At 44.4% G+C, this 16,956-nt stretch overlaps 1 protein-coding gene across 1 annotated transcript; it reads left to right on the top strand.

The window, feature by feature from the left end:
• The first annotated feature begins 679 nt into the window (after positions 1 to 679).
• Cpt2 (carnitine palmitoyltransferase 2) lies at positions 680 to 15,950 on the top strand. Its single transcript, XM_042675973.1, has 5 exons — positions 680 to 929; positions 8,045 to 8,125; positions 9,324 to 9,430; positions 12,640 to 13,944; positions 15,323 to 15,950. Exons 1-5 carry the CDS (start codon positions 787 to 789, stop codon positions 15,652 to 15,654), a joined length of 1,968 nt encoding a protein of 655 aa, XP_042531907.1. The 5' UTR covers positions 680 to 786; the 3' UTR covers positions 15,655 to 15,950.
• The last annotated feature ends 1,006 nt before the right edge of the window (positions 15,951 to 16,956 follow it).

Genomic DNA, 16,956 nt, shown 5'->3' on the forward strand with positions numbered 1-16,956 from the left:
GCTGGATAGGTGCTGGTGGCTCACACCTGTAATCCTAGCTACTCAGGAGGCTGAGATCTATGGATAGCAGCTCGAACTTGGGTAGGAAAGTTCTTGAGATTCTTATCTCCAATTAATCACTAAAAAGCTGGAAATAAAGAAATGGAGCTGTGGCTCAAGTGGTAAGAATTTTCTAGCCTTGAGCAGAAGCTCAGGGACAGGGCCCAGGCCCTGAGTTCAGCCCATGACCCACACTCTCCAAAAGCCTGCATGTCAAAGATCTACCCCCCACCCCCACCCTCCGGCGAAAGGCATGAATTACTAGCCAACAGCAATAACAACACCACCATTTATATTCCAAACTACCCTTGGTGAAATAAATCTAGAATCATGGGAGGTGTGTTGCTCTCTAAGGGATCAAAACTTACTCTAGGTTTGTTTAGACTCTTTTTCTTCTGATCGCGTCACGACTGTCTTGCCCTGTAAAAGGAGAAGGGAGGGACCTCAGGACTGAGTGTCCCCGCCTCGAGGGTTGGACGGAGAAACGAGTTATCCAGAGGTAGCTGCTCCCAAAGCCTGGCAGGTCTGGGCGCGCCGGGCGCCGGGCGGGGCTAATATGGGCGGGGCCTCCCGCCGGCGGGGAGGGGCCTCCCGTGGGCGGGGCCGCCCTGCCGCGCCGGAAGTGGCCCTGTGGGCGGAGACAACTGGACTTGGAGTCGCGTCGCGGTGACCTGGGTGCTGAGGGCCACGGCCTGTGTTTTGACCTAAAAGCCCCTAGTCCGCCGCCGTGTTCTCCCGCCCGGGACGATGATGCCCCGCCTGCTGCTTCGCGTCTGGCCCCGGAGACCTTCGGCTGCCCCTTGTCGGACCCTCAGCGCCGGCTCCGGGCCCGGCCCGTACCTGCAGCACAGCATTGTCCCCACCATGCACTACCAGGACAGTCTGCCCAGGTGAGCCCGGCCGCCCGGTCCCCGCCGCCAGCTCGGGGTCGCCCCGGCCTGATGATGCGAAGCTGCTACCGAGCCCGCTTCCACCCTCAAGCTTCCAGCTTGGAGGCAGCCATATATGCCCCAGCCTGGAAGGCCTGTCACTTAGGATCTTCTGCACAGAAACCCCAGCACCCTCAAGCTCTCGCCCGGAACCCTCCTGTGCTCAGATTCTCCAATTGGAGCCCTTCTCCGATTGCTCTGCACTAAACCCAACTTCCCACCAGTCCCGCACATTTCTCCCTGAAAAGTGTCCTACTTGAATATCTCCAGCACCAGCCTCCAACTAGGGTGGCCCCAGGAGGACGTTCATGACTGGCTCAAATAGGAACGGGCCAATTTTCCATGTAGCCTTCCTCAGCTTCTCCCAGGGCTCTGCCACTCAGAACAGTCTGTCACCTCCCCATTCTTTCAGTATCCGGCTGTTTTAGTGCACCATCATTCTCCATAGCAGCCCTCATTTTCACCCTTCAATGGACGTGTGTGTGTGTGTGTGTGTGTGTGTGTGTGTGTGTGTGTGTGTGGTGTTGGTATTGGGGCTTGAACTCAGGGGTCTGGGCACCATCCTTCATCTTTTCTGCCCAAACCTGGCGTTCTACCACTTCAGCTACAATTCCATTTCCTACTTTTTTCTTTTTTTTTTAATTGGAGATAGGAGGCTCAGAGCCTCCTTCCTGGGCTGGTTTCAAACTTCAGCCTCCTGAGTAGCTAGGAACCTGACCTGAGTCATCAGAACCTTTTTTATTCTAACTTCTAAATCCAATCTGCACCTGAACGTTTTTACCCCCGTCAAACCTTCAGCACCCTTCCCACTCAGACTCCTCCTCCTAAAATATCTTCCTTCATCCACTTTACTCCCTGAAACCTCAGCCCACTTTCCCAGAATTCTAGACACCACTCAGTATAACCCCCTCCAACAATCTTATTCAAATTAGATCCAGAACCCTTCCAAATTCTCAGTCCCCTTCAGCATAGGCTACCCACCTTCTGCAAAACCTTACCTAGAATCTTCCAGCCCTATCAAAATAGTCCCAATAAATCTTTCTCTCCTCCATCACCCAGTGCTTTCTTAAATGTGGTTTCCAGTTTTGTTTTATTCCCCTTGACCACCCAACCTTCATCTGAATTTCCAGGTGTCCCCCAGTAATAGAAATTCCCTTCACATTCTAAAACCCAAACTACACTGTCTTCTCTGCTCATTCCCCATTTAGTTCCTAGAGCCAAGTTCCAAATTTATCTCAGAAACTTCTCACTTTCTTTCTCACCAAACTGCCATCAAATATCCCCCAGCCAAGGGGCTTGAGGCAAGTACTTCCTTCCCAGGAAAAGAACGCCTTATCACAGGTGTCTCCCCAGACCCTGTGTTGCTATGGGGAGCTACTTAACCTTGCATTATCATTCTGACCCTGCCCTACCAGCAAGATCATTTCCTGTGAAATTACACTGGGCCAGCACCTAAGACAATATAAAATGGGAGTACCTGAACTTGGTAGAAGGAAGAGGGAAAGGAAGAGGGAAATGCGAAAAGTGGGGCCTGTCTCCTCCTTAACTCAGCGGTGGCAGTATGTGGGTGAAAGGTGAGGACTGACAGAGCTGCTCTTCAGTTGCCAAGCTGAGTCAGATGCCATTGACTTTGAAGCAGGGCAGTGCCACACCCAGGTTTAAGATCAGAGAGATTTTTTTTCCCTTGCATTTCAGGATTGAAAAAGCTGGAAAAAACATTAAGGATCTTTTACTCCAACCCCATGCGTAGCAGTGGTCATTGATATAAATAACCAACCTTAACTTAGGCCTCCACTAACTAAATATTGAGTGGTAGATGAGAGATGAAATTCCTTTTGTCTCTGAGATTATGGACTAGTAAAATATATTTTATGTTGATGTCAAACTCTGACTTGGAAATCTGGTTGAAACTAGTTTCAGATTCTTTATGTACCTACTATTTTTTAGCTATATTTTTAGGTAATTCACTTTTTTTTCTTTTTCTTTCTTTCTTTTTTTTTTTTTTTTTGGGTCCAGTTGTGGGCCTGAACTCTGAGCCTGGGCGCTGTCCCTCAGCTCTTCAGTTCAAGACTAGCGCTCTACCACTTGAGCCACAGCGCCACTTCCGGCTTTTTTTTTTTTCTTATGTGGTGCTGAGGAATCGAACCCAGGGCCTCAGGCATGCAAGGCAAATACTACCACTGAGCCACCTTCCCAGCCCCCCCCCCCCTTTTTTTTTTCTTCTTTTTTGATACCGGAAATTTGAACTCTGAGCCTGGAATCCAGGTTTCCTAGGCAAGTGCTCTACCATGCTTTTACTTCCCATGTAGGTGGGATCACAGGTATGCAGTGTCCACCACTCCTGTGTGTGTGGGTGTGTGTGTGTGTTTATTAAAAAGGATTTCATGATGTAGCTCAAGCTGGTCTTGAACTCAGGATTCTTCTGCCTTAGCTTCCCCATGGTAGGTATTACAAGTATACACCACCATGCCTGGCTGGAAATTCAATTAACTTCTTAGAGTCACAGTCATCTCTGAAGGTGTAATAGCCACACACAGTTCTTTGGGCTATTTTGATTGAAATAGGGTGCCAGAGATAAAGAAATATCTCTGGCTCTTCCTCTTATCTTTGCTTTGTTTTAACCAGGTGACCTTGGGCTCTTTCCTCTAGGAACCCTGGTACTGTCATTTGTTTTTTTTCCCCACCAGTCGTAGGGCCTGAACTCTGGGCCTGGGTGCTGACCCTCAGCTCTTCAGCTTAAGGCTAGTACTCTACCACTTGAGCCACAGCACCACTTCTAACTTTTTCTGCTTATATGGTGCTGAAGAATCGAACCCAGGACCTCATGCATGCAAGGCAAGCACTCTACTACCACTGAGCCACCTTCCCAGCCCTTAAGTGTTATCTTTTTCTTTGGCTTTTGTGTGTGTGGGTGATTATGATAAAATGTACCTTACATAAAATTTGCCATTATAACAATTTTTGGGTATATAGCTCAGCTAGCTGTTATTTTTAAGGGGCATATTGATATAATCTCAAACTGCATATATAATCCCTCCTGAGGAGAGGAAGAGTGAATTAGCCTGACCTCATTTGTTTAATAAATATTTATTGGGATGGTTTTGGAGACCCACTGGGCATGCTGAGGTGCTTCAGTACCTCAGAGGAAATAGGTAAGTAGAATTAAGATATAAGAGAGAAATGGTATCTTGTGGTGGGCAAATCATGAGACAGTAGTTAGACCTGATTTTTAATCCCAGTTGTCCTTTCTAGCTGAGTGGACAGGAAGACATTTAACCCCCCATATGGGAATGTTAATATACCCTTTTACAAAGCACTTAGTACAGAATCTGGCTCACAGTTTGTAGTCAGTAGGTATTCAGTTGTGCAACTCTGTTGCAAACGTTTGTTGCCTGTCTAGAATGTGCCAGAAGAGAACCAGTGTATTGTGTGAATGTATGCTTAGAGGTGGAGTGATTTAGTGCCTGGGAGTATGGGGGAAGCCTTATAGGGGAGATGGCACATGAACTGGAATTTGAAGTTCACCCAGTGAGAGACAGCAGGAAGGAAAAGATGCCTGGAGTACAGTTTACAATCAGAAGTTTTGAGGGGTTTGTGGTACACTTCAGCTCAAAGAATCACCATTTGGGCCTAAGTTATTAGAACTGGCCTGGAGTGTGTGGGGGAGGGAGTAATAAATGTCAACTATCTTTTGTTTTCTTTTAATTCCTAACCACTGAGTGATAATTAGAGTTCAAGCCATAATGCGCAGGCTTCTAGAATTCATGTTAGAGGCAGGAGAGGCAGTGTGTCCAGGAATGTGAAAGATAACGGGTAGACACCTTAATATTATGACCCCCAAAGGCATGACTTTTAGACTGACCTTGACTTCCAGAATAGCTTATTCCCAAGCAATTTGGTGAACACTATACCAATTATATTCTAGGTCTGTACATATAGAAAGGGCTTTTATTTGATTTTTTTCCCCTTATGAGTGTTTTTAGGAGCTCTTATTATAACAAAAAGGTGTTTACAAAGTGTTTAGGAAACCCATTGAAGAAATGATCCAAGGAATTGTGAGATTAAAGAATAAATCAGAGGAAGAAAGTAAGAAACTCATAGTTCTTTTGTGGAAAGGGCTTTTTAGCTGTGCTCTTGCAGGAAGAACACCAAAGTGCTGCTGCTGGCAGTGGACTGGGTAATGATAGCCTGTGACTGAGAAGTCAATCTGCTTAGTGCTTTCTTTGTTTCCATCTTTGTTAGGGCAAATAGGGATTAGCTGGGGGAGAGGTGGTAAAGATGCAACTGCCCAGCAGAGGCTGCAGGGTTTTGTTTTGTTTTTGTTAATAGTGATTCCAATTCCAACTACCATTTAGTTGTTTAGTTATTTATAGAATTGAAAATTTCATTGTATTCAATTTATTTTAGTGAATTTAAAGAGCCACATGCAGCTGATGGCTTCTGTGTTCCAACTGGCTTTTGAGCAAATGTATGAGCTTCCGTTTATTAAAAGCCTGCTCTGTACTGGCCCATGAGCCAGTAGAGTTTGGAGAAGAGGTTTCAGAGGCAGCATCAGGAGTGGTGAGGCCCCTTTCTAATAGCCATGATCACCAGAACCAATTCTGTAAACCTTTCTGGCCCTGTGTTCAGTGATGGTAGCTTGAAACTGGCCATGGTGAGGTATTTATGCATTACAGGACTCGATAAATACTACAGCTCAGGCCTTCATCTCCAGAGAGCTGTTCCCTGCCCACTTCCCCTTTGAGTATATAATAGAGATTAAAATGGGGATAAGGTAGTACAGTTGGTTTTGAGAGAAAAGAAACTTGTTTAACTTTGTGGTAAGTGATGGGGGTAATCAGGCTACTGGTCTCTTCCAGAAGTTAGACAGTTTCTTTAGGGAGAAACCCAAAGATGAGTGACATTTTCAGGATAGCAAGCTTTAGAAAGGTGAGGAGAAAAGTGAAGAACTGCAGAAAATGTTATAGAGTATAGGATCATTTATTGAGCATGGAATGAGTAACCCCAAATTTATGTGGAAGTGGCTGGTGAAGAAACATAGCTTCCTGAGGCTCTACTAGATGTTGCTGAGTGGATAGAAAGAACTAGAAGCAGATAGCTTGTTTCTAAAGCGGGGGGTGTCAGAATAGGGAGGAAGCTAAGGAGTGGAAGGACTAAGAGAATACAGGCATATGGATATCTATTAGTGAGTGTGGTGTGTTCAGTATTTACTATGTGTTAGGTGTCTTGCTGAGTTCTTTGTGTATATTCATTTACTCCTTATCACAGCCTAATGAACTATTTAACAATGGAACACAGAGGGGTCAGAGAGAGAGAAGAAAGTTGCCCAGGATCACATGGTTACTGCATGCCAGAGTCCAGTCTGCAAGACTTGCTCTATGGGATGATAGCAGTGGACTTAATCCCTCCATATACTGATGTGGTCGGAACCTGATGGGAGCATTTCAGATTGCTCTGTTAAGCAATCCTCTCCAGGTCATAGGCCAGAGTGGAATCTAGGAGACATCAACTAATTTGCCACTGTAACCACATAACTAGATAAACTGACAGACCTGGGATCCAAGCCTAGGCTTGATTGCAAATCTCATTTTCTTGCCAACGTTTTAGTAGTTCTTATACTTGTAAGTTTCACAGATCAGTAAAATTAGGGTAGGAGGAATCCTACTATCAAGATTTTCATAAAATGAAGGATTTTTAATAGCCTCCATTAAAGAAAAAAAAACATAATGTGAGAATTAAGTACAAACTTTTTAAAAAAATAGTACTGGGGTTTGAACTCAGGGTTTTGTGCTTACCAAGCAAAGGGCAATTTTAAAATGGTGTTATATTTGAAGTCTACAGCCTCACGTTTATTAGGCGGGTGCTCTATCACTTACTTGAACCATGCCTCCCAGCCCCTTTTGTTTTAGTTATTTTCTCAGGTAGGGTCTTAAGTTTTTTCCTCAGGCTCACCTGGACCATGATTCTCCTATCTATAGCTTTTGTAGCCAGATTACAATAGACCCTGGACATCCAGGGGTATATGATTCTAAGAAGCCTGCCATTGAGTAAAAACCATGAATGCTGAGGATGTTGCTGAGAGATGTTACTGCAGATGCGTGACTCACTCTGCCTATAATGCCACCCAACTGCCACCTTTTAACAAATCCAGTATCTTCACTTATTCACTTGAATTAAGCACACTCTATGCTCTTTTGGGCATAAGAGGATTACCAGTGTTAACCTTGCTTTGGGGGCGCCATTTGCTTTTGGGGAGGCATCTTTTCACATAGTTAAAGGCAGAGGAACACTTGAAAGATGACATAACTGTTTAAACACAACCAACAAGAACACATGACTAAGAGCTTCCCGTATCAATTCAGCTGTGTAAATTTAAAGTTTTTGTTTTTGTAATTTCTTTTCATTTTTTAATATATTATTATTTGACCACATATTATTTTTGACCACACTTGGCCAAAACCCTTAGTAATAAATCTGAAAATATGGTGAGCTTGCTGTACAATTTAGTGTTTGCCCCCACCCTCCACTTCTTTGTTGAGATGGGGTCTCAACTTTTTCCCCAAGCTTTTCTCAAACTGAGAGCCTTCTAATCTCTACCTGTGGAATAGCTGGGATTATAGATATGAGCCACCATACCTAGCTTAAGGGGTTTTAATAAAGATTTTTTATTTATCAAGCTGCTATTGTCTCTAAGTTAGAATTTTCTTTAAAAAGAAAAAAGCAAACTTCCATTTATACCCCTAGTGTTAAAAAAAAGTCCTTAGAAATGTTAAATAAATAGCAACTTTGTAATTGTAAGGTAGCTAAGGTCCTATTTGGGTTCCATGGAATCAGTGAATGTAAGGGAATCTGTGGTGTTACAGGTTGCACATGGTTATCTATGACAGTCTAAAGGCAACTCCAGGCAAGTGCTCTGCCACTGAGCTCCATCCCAGCCCCTATCCATCAATTATGATTGTCAAACGTTTTCATGGTTGGTGTTTTATAGGGAAATAATTGACCAGTTTGTTTTGTGAAGATAATTAGTGTCATCTATACATTATCAGCCTCCTATCAATCTAACTTTCTCTCCCTAGACTTCCTATCCCCAAACTTGAAGACACCATTAGGAGATACCTCAGTGCACAGAGGCCTCTTTTGGATGATGGTCAGTTCAGGTAAGCATTGACAACCCTGAATGACCATGGTTGGGCAGGGCATGGCTTAAGAGAGGATAGAAAATGTGGTGGACCAAACTTCATTGACACTCTGTGGCTTCATTGGGTTTCCAGAGCCTGGAACTAGTTTATGCATTTGCAAGTTCAGGAAATAGGCTTTCATTCATGAAGGACTTCACCAAGCCCTAAGGAGCCACTTCCTTTCAGCAGACTGAAGAGATGACACATGTACCAGAATGCTAGACTCCTACTTTTTGGTGGTTAATTGGAGATAATCTCAGACTTTTCTGCCTGGGCTGGCTTCGAACCATGATCCTCAGATCTTAGTCTCCTGAGTAGCTAGAATTACAGGTGTGAGCCACTGGTGCTGGGCCAAGAAAGTTTATTACTAAAGCAAAGGGGAGGATAGTACACTATCAGATATGGATGTGGTTACGTTTGAGAGGATATCAAATCTGGTTGGTCATACTGAATTTGGGTCATTGTGACACAGGAGTCTGTTGTCCTTGAGTATCCCTTTAAACAGAGGATATGTTTCTTTACAGGTTCCTTTTAAGCCTGGTAGCTTTAAGTTTGGTGGTTTTTCTGTTCAGAAGTACTTTCTGATCTCAGTCCCAGGTTTCTGTATGAGTTCTTGGCCATGAACCTGAATTATACATTTTCTTTCTTTTGTTTTTTGTTGGTCATGGGCCTGGGTGCTGTCTCTGAGCTCTTTTATTCAAGGCTAACGCTACACCTACCACTGTGAGTCACAGTGCCACTTTAGATTTTCTAGTGGTTAATTGGAGATACGAGTCTCACAGACTTTCTTGCCCAGGTTGGCTTCGAACCATGATCCTCAGATCTCAGCCTCCCAAGTAGATAGTATTACAGGCATGAACCACCATTGCCCGGCTGTATTTTCTTTTCTTTTTCTTTTTTTTTTGGGGGGGGGGGTCTGGTCATGGGGCCTGAATTCTGGGCCTGGGCGCTGTCCCTCAGCTCTTCAGCTCAAGGCTAGTGCTCTACCACTTGAGCCACAGCGCCACTTCCGGCTTTTTTCTTTTTGCTTATGTGGTGCTGTGGAATCGAACCCAGGGCCTCAGGCATGCAAGGCAAGCACTCTACCACTGAGCCACCTTCCCAGCTCCCGGCTGTATTTTCTAAATCATGTATTTTGTACCATGGTTTGATTCTGCCTTTTTCTTGAACATTTCAGGAAAACAGAACAATTCTGTAAGAGTTTTGAAAATGGGATTGGAAAAGAACTGCATGACCAGCTGGTTGCTCAGGACAAGCAGAATAAACATACAAGCTACATTTCAGGTACATAGGCTTGACCGTGGGCATGATTTTTCCTCAGAGCCTCCATAATGGAGCAAATTCCAAATAGTAAACTCCTATTCTGGTGTCAGAAATATTTTTAATGAGACCAGCATTGAAGGAATGGTCTTCCTCCTCTTCCTGAAGTAAATATCAAGGCTGAGTGATTTCCTGCCCTCCACTGTTCAAGGGGCACTGGCTTGCTTTCTCCATTTGTGGGATGGAGACAGAACCTAATCAGTGGTTCTGCTTGAGAAGATGGAGAATCAGTCCTCTATCCCCACATCAGGACTCTCCGCCCTCTCAAATCTCATCTCTCACAACTCTCCCTTTACTGGCTTACTACAGCTAATCTGAAGATCGTTTCCATTCCCACTTCATTTTTATATCTGGCAGACTGTTCCTTTGCAGTCCAGGTAGATTTCCACATCTGAAATCTTCCCAATCTTTTTCTCTCTGTGTGTACAGCTCTTCTTTTGATTTGGCTTATTTGTTTATTTTGCCAGTCCTGGGGCTTGAATTCAGGGCCTGGGCACTGTCCCTGAGCTGCTTTTGCTCAAAGCTAGTGCTCTACCACTTGAACCACAGCACCACCTCTGGCTTTTTCTGTTTTTGTGGTACTGAGGAATCAAACCAAGGGTTCCATACATGCTAGGCAAGCACTCTACCACTAAGCCACGTTCCCAGCCCTGTTTATTTATTTTTAAACAGTCTTACTGTGTAGCCCAAGCTGACCTCAAATTTATAATCCTCCTGCTTCAGCCTCCTGAAGTAGCTAGATATAGGTGTGCATGCTGGCATAATTTAGAACATATATATTTTTTTTTAATTAATTAATTTTTTTATTTTTGTCAGTTGTGGGGCTTGAACTCTGGGGTCTGGGCACTATCCCTCAGCTCTTCAACTCAAGGCGAGCGTTCTACCACTTGAGCCACAGTGCCACTTCTGGTTTTCTGGTGGTTTATTGGAGATAAGAGTGTCATGGACTTTGCTTTCCGGGCTGGCTTGAACCATGATCCTTAGATCTCAGCCTCCTGAGTTGCTAGGATTACAGGCCTGAGCTACCAGCCCCCGGCTGGCTTTCTTTATTTTTTTTTTAATATTAATTTGTTTAATTACCTTTAAGTAGTTTTAATTCAGCACTGTCAGTTTTTGAGTACAATGCATGTTGACCTCATCTTCCTCAAGTCCACCCATCCCCTAAAGTTACCTGGCTCCATTTTCATATCCTGTACATAGAGAAGACTGGCTTTCTTAAGTCCGTTTTTGTCATTATAGGTTGCTTAAATACTTTCAAGCTTTCACTATTTTTTCTTTTCTTACTTTTGGCCTTACTGGTTTATGGCTCTTTAAGTCCTTTACTAACTGAGCACCAGTGGCTTACCTGTAATCCTAGTTATCAGGAGGGTGAGATCTTGAAGACTATGGTTCAAAGCTAGCCTGGGCAGGAAAGTTAATCTCCAGGTAACCAGCAAAAAGCTAGAAGTGAAGCTGTGACTCAAGTGGTAGAACCCTACCATTGAGCATAAAAGCTCAGGTACAGCCCCCAGGCCCTGAAATTCTTTTACTAAAGGACATGATTGGTGTCAAAAGCATGAATTTGTTTTCTCCTCTTCCTCCTCCTCCTCTTCCTCCTCCTTCTCTTCCTTTTCCTCTTCTTCCTTCTCTTCCTCCTCCTCCTCCTCCTCTTCTCTTCTGTCCTCTCCTCTACTCTCCTTCTGTCCTCTTCTTCTCCCCCCCCCCCCCCACTCTTGCTTTTCCCCTCCTCCCTTCTCCCCTCTCCCTCCTCCTCCTCCTTCTCTTTTTTGTGCTGGTCCAGGGGCTTGAACTCAGGGCCTGGGCACTGTCTCTGATCTTCTTTTGCTCAAAGCACCACTTGAGCTACAGCTCCACTTCTGGCTTTTTTAGGTAGTTTATTAGAGATAAAGAGTCTCACAGTCTTTCCTGCCTGGGCTGGCTTTGAACCATGATCCTCAGATCTCAACTTCTCAAATAGGATTACAGACAGGCATGAGCCACCAGTGCCCAGCTCTACTAGTATTTTTTATCTATTACATTTTAATGATTATATTTTAATTCTGTTTGTCTCCGTTGCCAGAGTTCTTCAGAATTAAAGGTCCATTTCTAGTACTTTCCAAATCCCCTGGATTAGGGCTTGGTACCAACTCTCAAGGAATAGAAAGGAATAAACAGACAAGTGAATTACAATACATAAATTTGTATCTAGTGATCCTTTTCTCAGTGCTTTACCTGTGAAATGTATTCCCTCCAATGGAAAATGGGCCCTATATCTAGAGTTTATCCATGTTTCCTTGTGTGTGTGTGTGTGTGTGTGTGTGTGTGTGTGCGCCCACGCGCGCGTGAATGCTTATATGCGCACATGCGCCAGACCTGGGATTTGAACTCAAGTTCTGGGCACTGTTCCTGAGCTCTTTTCAAGGCCAGCACTCTACCACATTGAGCCACAGCACCACTTCCTATTTTCTGGTGGTTAGAGATACAAATTTCATAGACTTTCCTGCCCAGGCTGGCTTTGAACTGCAGTCCTTAGATCTCAGCCTCCTGAGTAGCTACAATTACAGGTGTGAGCCACTGTGCCCAGCTAACGATATAATTCTTAACAGCTAGGAAATGGAAACAAAGGAAAGAAAGAGAGAAAGAGAGAAAGAAAGAAAGAAAGAGAGAAAGAAAGAAAGAAAGAAAGAAAGAAAGAAAGAAAGAAAGAAAGAAAGAAAGAAAGAAAGAAAGAAATGGAAACTACCTATGTGTCGACTAATTGATGGATAAACAAAATGTACTATATCCTTACAATGGGACATTATTTCAGCACATTTTTAAAAAAGAAGAATGGATACATGCCACAACAGGGATGAACCTCCAAAATATTGAAAGAGACAGCATCTAGCCAACCATGATGGGGAATCCCAACATTTAGAAGGCTCAGGCAAGCAGATAAAGGTACAGACCAGCTTGGCTACATAGCAAAACCATCTACCCCACCCCTCCCCAGATAGTGACAGATTCTAGATGCAGAAGATCACATATTGTGATCCCATTTATTTGTCATTATTACACAGCCCCCCCCCCCCCAATCAAGAAATTATACTCTCTTGAGGTCTTTTCCTTTGCCTATGCCTGAAATTTTTTCTGTGTTAAGTATTATTGTTAGGGATTGTATTCATTTTTTATGTTATTGGCTTCTTCTTTTTTAGGTCCATGGTTTGATATGTATTTAACTGCTCGAGACTCCATTGTTCTGAACTTTAATCCATTTATGTCATTTAATCCTGACCCCAAATCTGAATATAATGACCAGCTCATCAGGGCAACCAACATGACTGTTTCTGCCATCCGGTTTCTGAAGACACTTCGGGCTGGCCTTCTGGAGCCTGAGGTGTTCCACCTGAACCCTGCCAAGAGTGACACTAACACCTTTAAGAGACTCATACGCTTTGTGCCTTCTTCTCTGTCCTGGTATGGGGCTTACTTAGTCAATGCATATCCACTGGATATGTCCCAGTATTTCCGGCTTTTCAATTCAACGCGTATACCCAAACCCAGTCGAGATGAGCTCTTTACGGATGACAAGGCCAGACACCTTCTGGTCCTAAGAAAAGGACATTTCTATGTCTTTGATGTTCTGGATCGGGATGGAAACATTGTGAACCCCTCAGAAATCCAAGCACATCTCAAGTATATCCTGTCAGAGAGTAGCCCAGTGCCTGAGTTTCCTCTGGCATACCTGACCAGTGAGAACCGAGACATCTGGGCAGAGCTCAGGCAAAAGCTGATGCAGAGTGGGAATGAGGAGACACTAAAGAAAGTGGACTCTGCTGTGTTCTGCCTCTGTCTGGATGACTTCCCCATTAAAGACCTCATCCATTTGTCCCACACGATGCTGCATGGTGATGGCACAAACCGTTGGTATGATAAATCCTTTAACCTCATTGTGGCCAAGGATGGCACTGCTGCGGTCCACTTTGAGCACGCTTGGGGCGATGGGGTTGCAGTGCTCAGGTTTTTCAATGAAGTGTTTAAAGACAGCACTCAGACTCCTGCCATCGCTCCCCAGAGCCAGCCAGCCACTACCAACTCTTCTGTCGCCGTGCAGAAACTCAGCTTCAAGCTGAACGATGCCTTAAAGGCTGGCATTGCTGCTGCTAAGGGAAAGTTTGATGCGACCATGAAAACCCTCACTATTGACTGTATCCAGTTTAACAGAGGTGGCAAGGAATTCTTAAAGAAGCAGAAGCTGAGCCCTGATGCGGTGGCCCAGCTGGCCTTCCAGATGGCCTTCTTGAGGCAGTATGGAAAGACAGTGGCCACCTATGAGTCCTGCAGCACTGCAGCCTTCAAGCACGGCCGCACTGAGACCATCCGCCCAGCTTCCCTCTTCACAAAGAAGTGCTCTGAGGCCTTCGTCCGGGAGCCCTCCAAGCACAGTGCTGGCGAGCTTCAGCAGATGGTGGTCGAGTGTTCCAAATACCATGGCCAGCTGACTAAAGAAGCGGCGATGGGTGAGGCAGGGGCAGGGAGCATACGCGCTTGGGTCTTGTGGTCCTGGGGACTTGATAACCTTTGGTCATAGTCCACCCACATCTGATTTATACTCCATCACTGGGTAGGCGGGGAGGTAGAAATTCACCTGCCAACTCCCCAAATGATTTTCTTCTTACCCTAGTAGTCTGAAGAGGAAAGCCAGCCACCAAGATCAGGATGTTCTTATTGCATGGTGACCTTTCCCCTTACCTAACTTTCGAGTTATCAGACTCACTTCTGATAGCTTCAGCTTCTGCTGACTTGTTTTGTCTTGGAAACTTTTTCTACTTTTCAGTGTCATTCTTTACCTCTTCCTGGTAAAATTCAAGACCTAGAAAGGACACAGAGTGTCCCATAGTCTAATTCTTTGAACTGAAAGAGTTTTTCAAGGCCTTCTAGTCTTTTCCTTCTCTGTTTGAAAGGTATCAAACTAACACCCCTAGTCCAGTGTTACACAGCAAGGCTGTAATTAGAACTTTGGTATAATTAGAAATTAGAACCTTTGGGCTAGAAATGTGGCTTAGCTGTAGAGTTGCTTGCCTAGCATACATGAAGCCCTGGGTTTGATTCCTCAGAACCATAAACAGAAAAGGCCAGAAGTGGCGCTGTGGCTCAAGTGGTAGAGTGCTAGCCTTGAGCAAAGAAGAAGCTCAGGGACAGTGTCCAGGTCCTGAGATCAAGCCCCAGGACTGTCAAAAAAAAAAAGAACCTTTCAGTTACATTCCAATGACTTTTACATGTGAACTTTTGGGCTTTTAGTTCATTCATTCGTTTGCTCATTCCTTCCTTTTCTTTCCCCCTTCCCTCCCTTCCTTCTCTCCCTCTTTCATTCCTGGCAAGGTCTCACCATATAGCCCAGGCTGGCCTCAAATTTCTGATCCTCCTGCATTAGCATCCTGAATGCTTTGATTACAGGCATGCCAGGTGAGATGGTACACACATGTGATCTCAGCACTCAGGAGGTAGGGGCAGGAGGGTCATGAGTTTCAGGATACCCTCCACTAGAGTGAGATCTTATTTCAGCTTTTTCTCCCACCATCCCCCAACAGAAACAAACAAACTCTTGCCTTTATGTTAGGCTCAATTTTAGCTGTTGACAGCTGAAAATACACTTAAAAAATAATTTAAACTTTTTTGAAATAAGTCACTCTGAAGGGTAGTGAACTAGAGGTATGAATGCAAAGGCAGACAGACCTCCCTGTTCTCTATGGTCTGTGTGTGTGGGTGTGAGGGTGAGCACACGCATCTGTGTGTGGCAGAGGTGGAGGGCCCTTACTATAGCTGGGAGGTTTGCTTAAGATCTTTTTCAATTTGAAGATTCTGAGATTCTAATATTTCACATTTTGTTTCTGACAGGCCAGGGCTTTGATCGACATTTGTTCGCCCTGCGGTACCTGGCAGCAGCCAAAGGGATGGCCCTGCCCGAACTCTACATGGACCCTGCATATGGGCAGATAAACCACAACATCCTGTCCACCAGCACTCTGAGCAGCCCAGCAGTGAACCTTGGCGGCTTTGCCCCTGTGGTCCCTGATGGCTTTGGCATTGGGTATGCTGTTCATGACAACTGGATAGGCTGCAACGTCTCCTCTTACCCAGGGCGCAATCCCCGGGAGTTCCTCCAGTGTGTCCATAAGTCTTTAGAAGACATGTTTGATGCCTTAGAAGGCAAATCCATCAAAACATAGCTTCTAGGTGGGCGGATCTCTGTTGCTTCCTCATCATGAAAATGGGAGTCCATATGACCCACAGGTGCTGTTCTGTGCCTAACAAAACTAACCACGAGTGCCTGAGCAGCAGCACTGCAGGCTGGAGCTGAAAGATCATGGTTTTAAAGCTAGACATTGCTGAGTGGGACTAGAACATGACTGAAGATAAGGAGAAAGTTCAGTTTTAAAGCCTTTTGATCAGGAGATAGGGTTTGGAAAAATAACTCGGATGTATTTATTGGTTAAGCCAAAATAAAATGTATCTGTGGCTTGGAGATGGTTCCTCTTTTTCTTTTCCTAAACTAAATTTTCTAATCTCCATGAAGAACTTTCCAATAGGAAGTGTAGGTAGCAGTAAGCTTCCATCTGTGTCTTTCCTAAGGAGTGAACTCTTCTGTGTAGTTCTGGCAGGCCTGCTGACATGAGGACTGTGCCCAGAGCTTTGAGGACTGGTTAGTTTCACTCTTTTCCAGCAAAAGGAACGGGTGTGTGTTAACCATTTGAAGCTATCCGTTAATTATGGCTTTAGGTAGCAGACAGTACTGTCTACACATTCTGAAGCCTCTCTATTGAGTGAAATGACCATAGAATTTTGTTTCCTCTCTAGTTTATTGTTGTGTTGCTGTAAAATTAAAGGAAGGGTGTTTTTGTATTAGTTTTTGCAAAGTAAGGAGTCTGTTTGTATTTATACTTACTGTATCCCCAGTGGCTGAGTTACTAATATAGCTGGGGTTTGAATTCTGGTATTGGTCCATCACAATCACTTTTAATGCATTCCCTCATCCAGCCCCCTGTACAATTCCTGCAGTGTAGAGACGTTACAAAGATTAGCTCTGATAGCATAGGTAAAGCACCTGGCACATACATGAAACTCTATGTTCTGTTACCACTTTATGATGGCTATGGCTTCTTGTTCTCTAGTGAAGTACTGGCCTTACCTGAAGAGTGACTGTTCATTGTATCAACTCTGTAGACCAACACCTGAACTGAATATTGCAGGGCTGAAAAAGTTATACTTAACACAAACTTTCAGGGTGAATGTATTAGGGAGTAATACCTTGGGTGTATTCTGGCCAATCAGTGCTCAAGAGTCCTCTTTATGGCTCTCCCATGTGCTTCCTTCATGTACTGGATTCATGTGATGAGGATTCCAGAATGAAGCTAGGATAGCAAAGACACTTAACTAAAGCCTCAACTGACTTGGAGTTCACACATACCTTGCAGGTTTGTGTAGAAGTCTTTTTTAATCCCCTGTGCATGGACTGGTTTGATCTTGTCATC

This window comes from Dipodomys spectabilis, unplaced genomic scaffold (assembly GCF_019054845.1).
Source record: "Dipodomys spectabilis isolate Male_0828 unplaced genomic scaffold, ASM1905484v1 ptg000002l, whole genome shotgun sequence".
NCBI classification, from domain to species: Eukaryota; Metazoa; Chordata; class Mammalia; order Rodentia; family Heteromyidae; genus Dipodomys; species Dipodomys spectabilis.

Bases quoted from the DNA above. Each gene is read 5' to 3' on its own strand.
- Cpt2 (XM_042675973.1), top strand. From the start codon at position 787: ATGATGCCCCGCCTGCTGCTTCGCGTCTGGCCCCGGAGACCTTCGGCT. The intron at 930-8,044 runs GTGAGCCCGGCC...TTCTCTCCCTAG, and splicing joins TACCAGGACAGTCTGCCCAG to ACTTCCTATCCCCAAACTTG. The intron at 9,431-12,639 runs GTACATAGGCTT...CTTCTTTTTTAG, and splicing joins ACATACAAGCTACATTTCAG to GTCCATGGTTTGATATGTAT.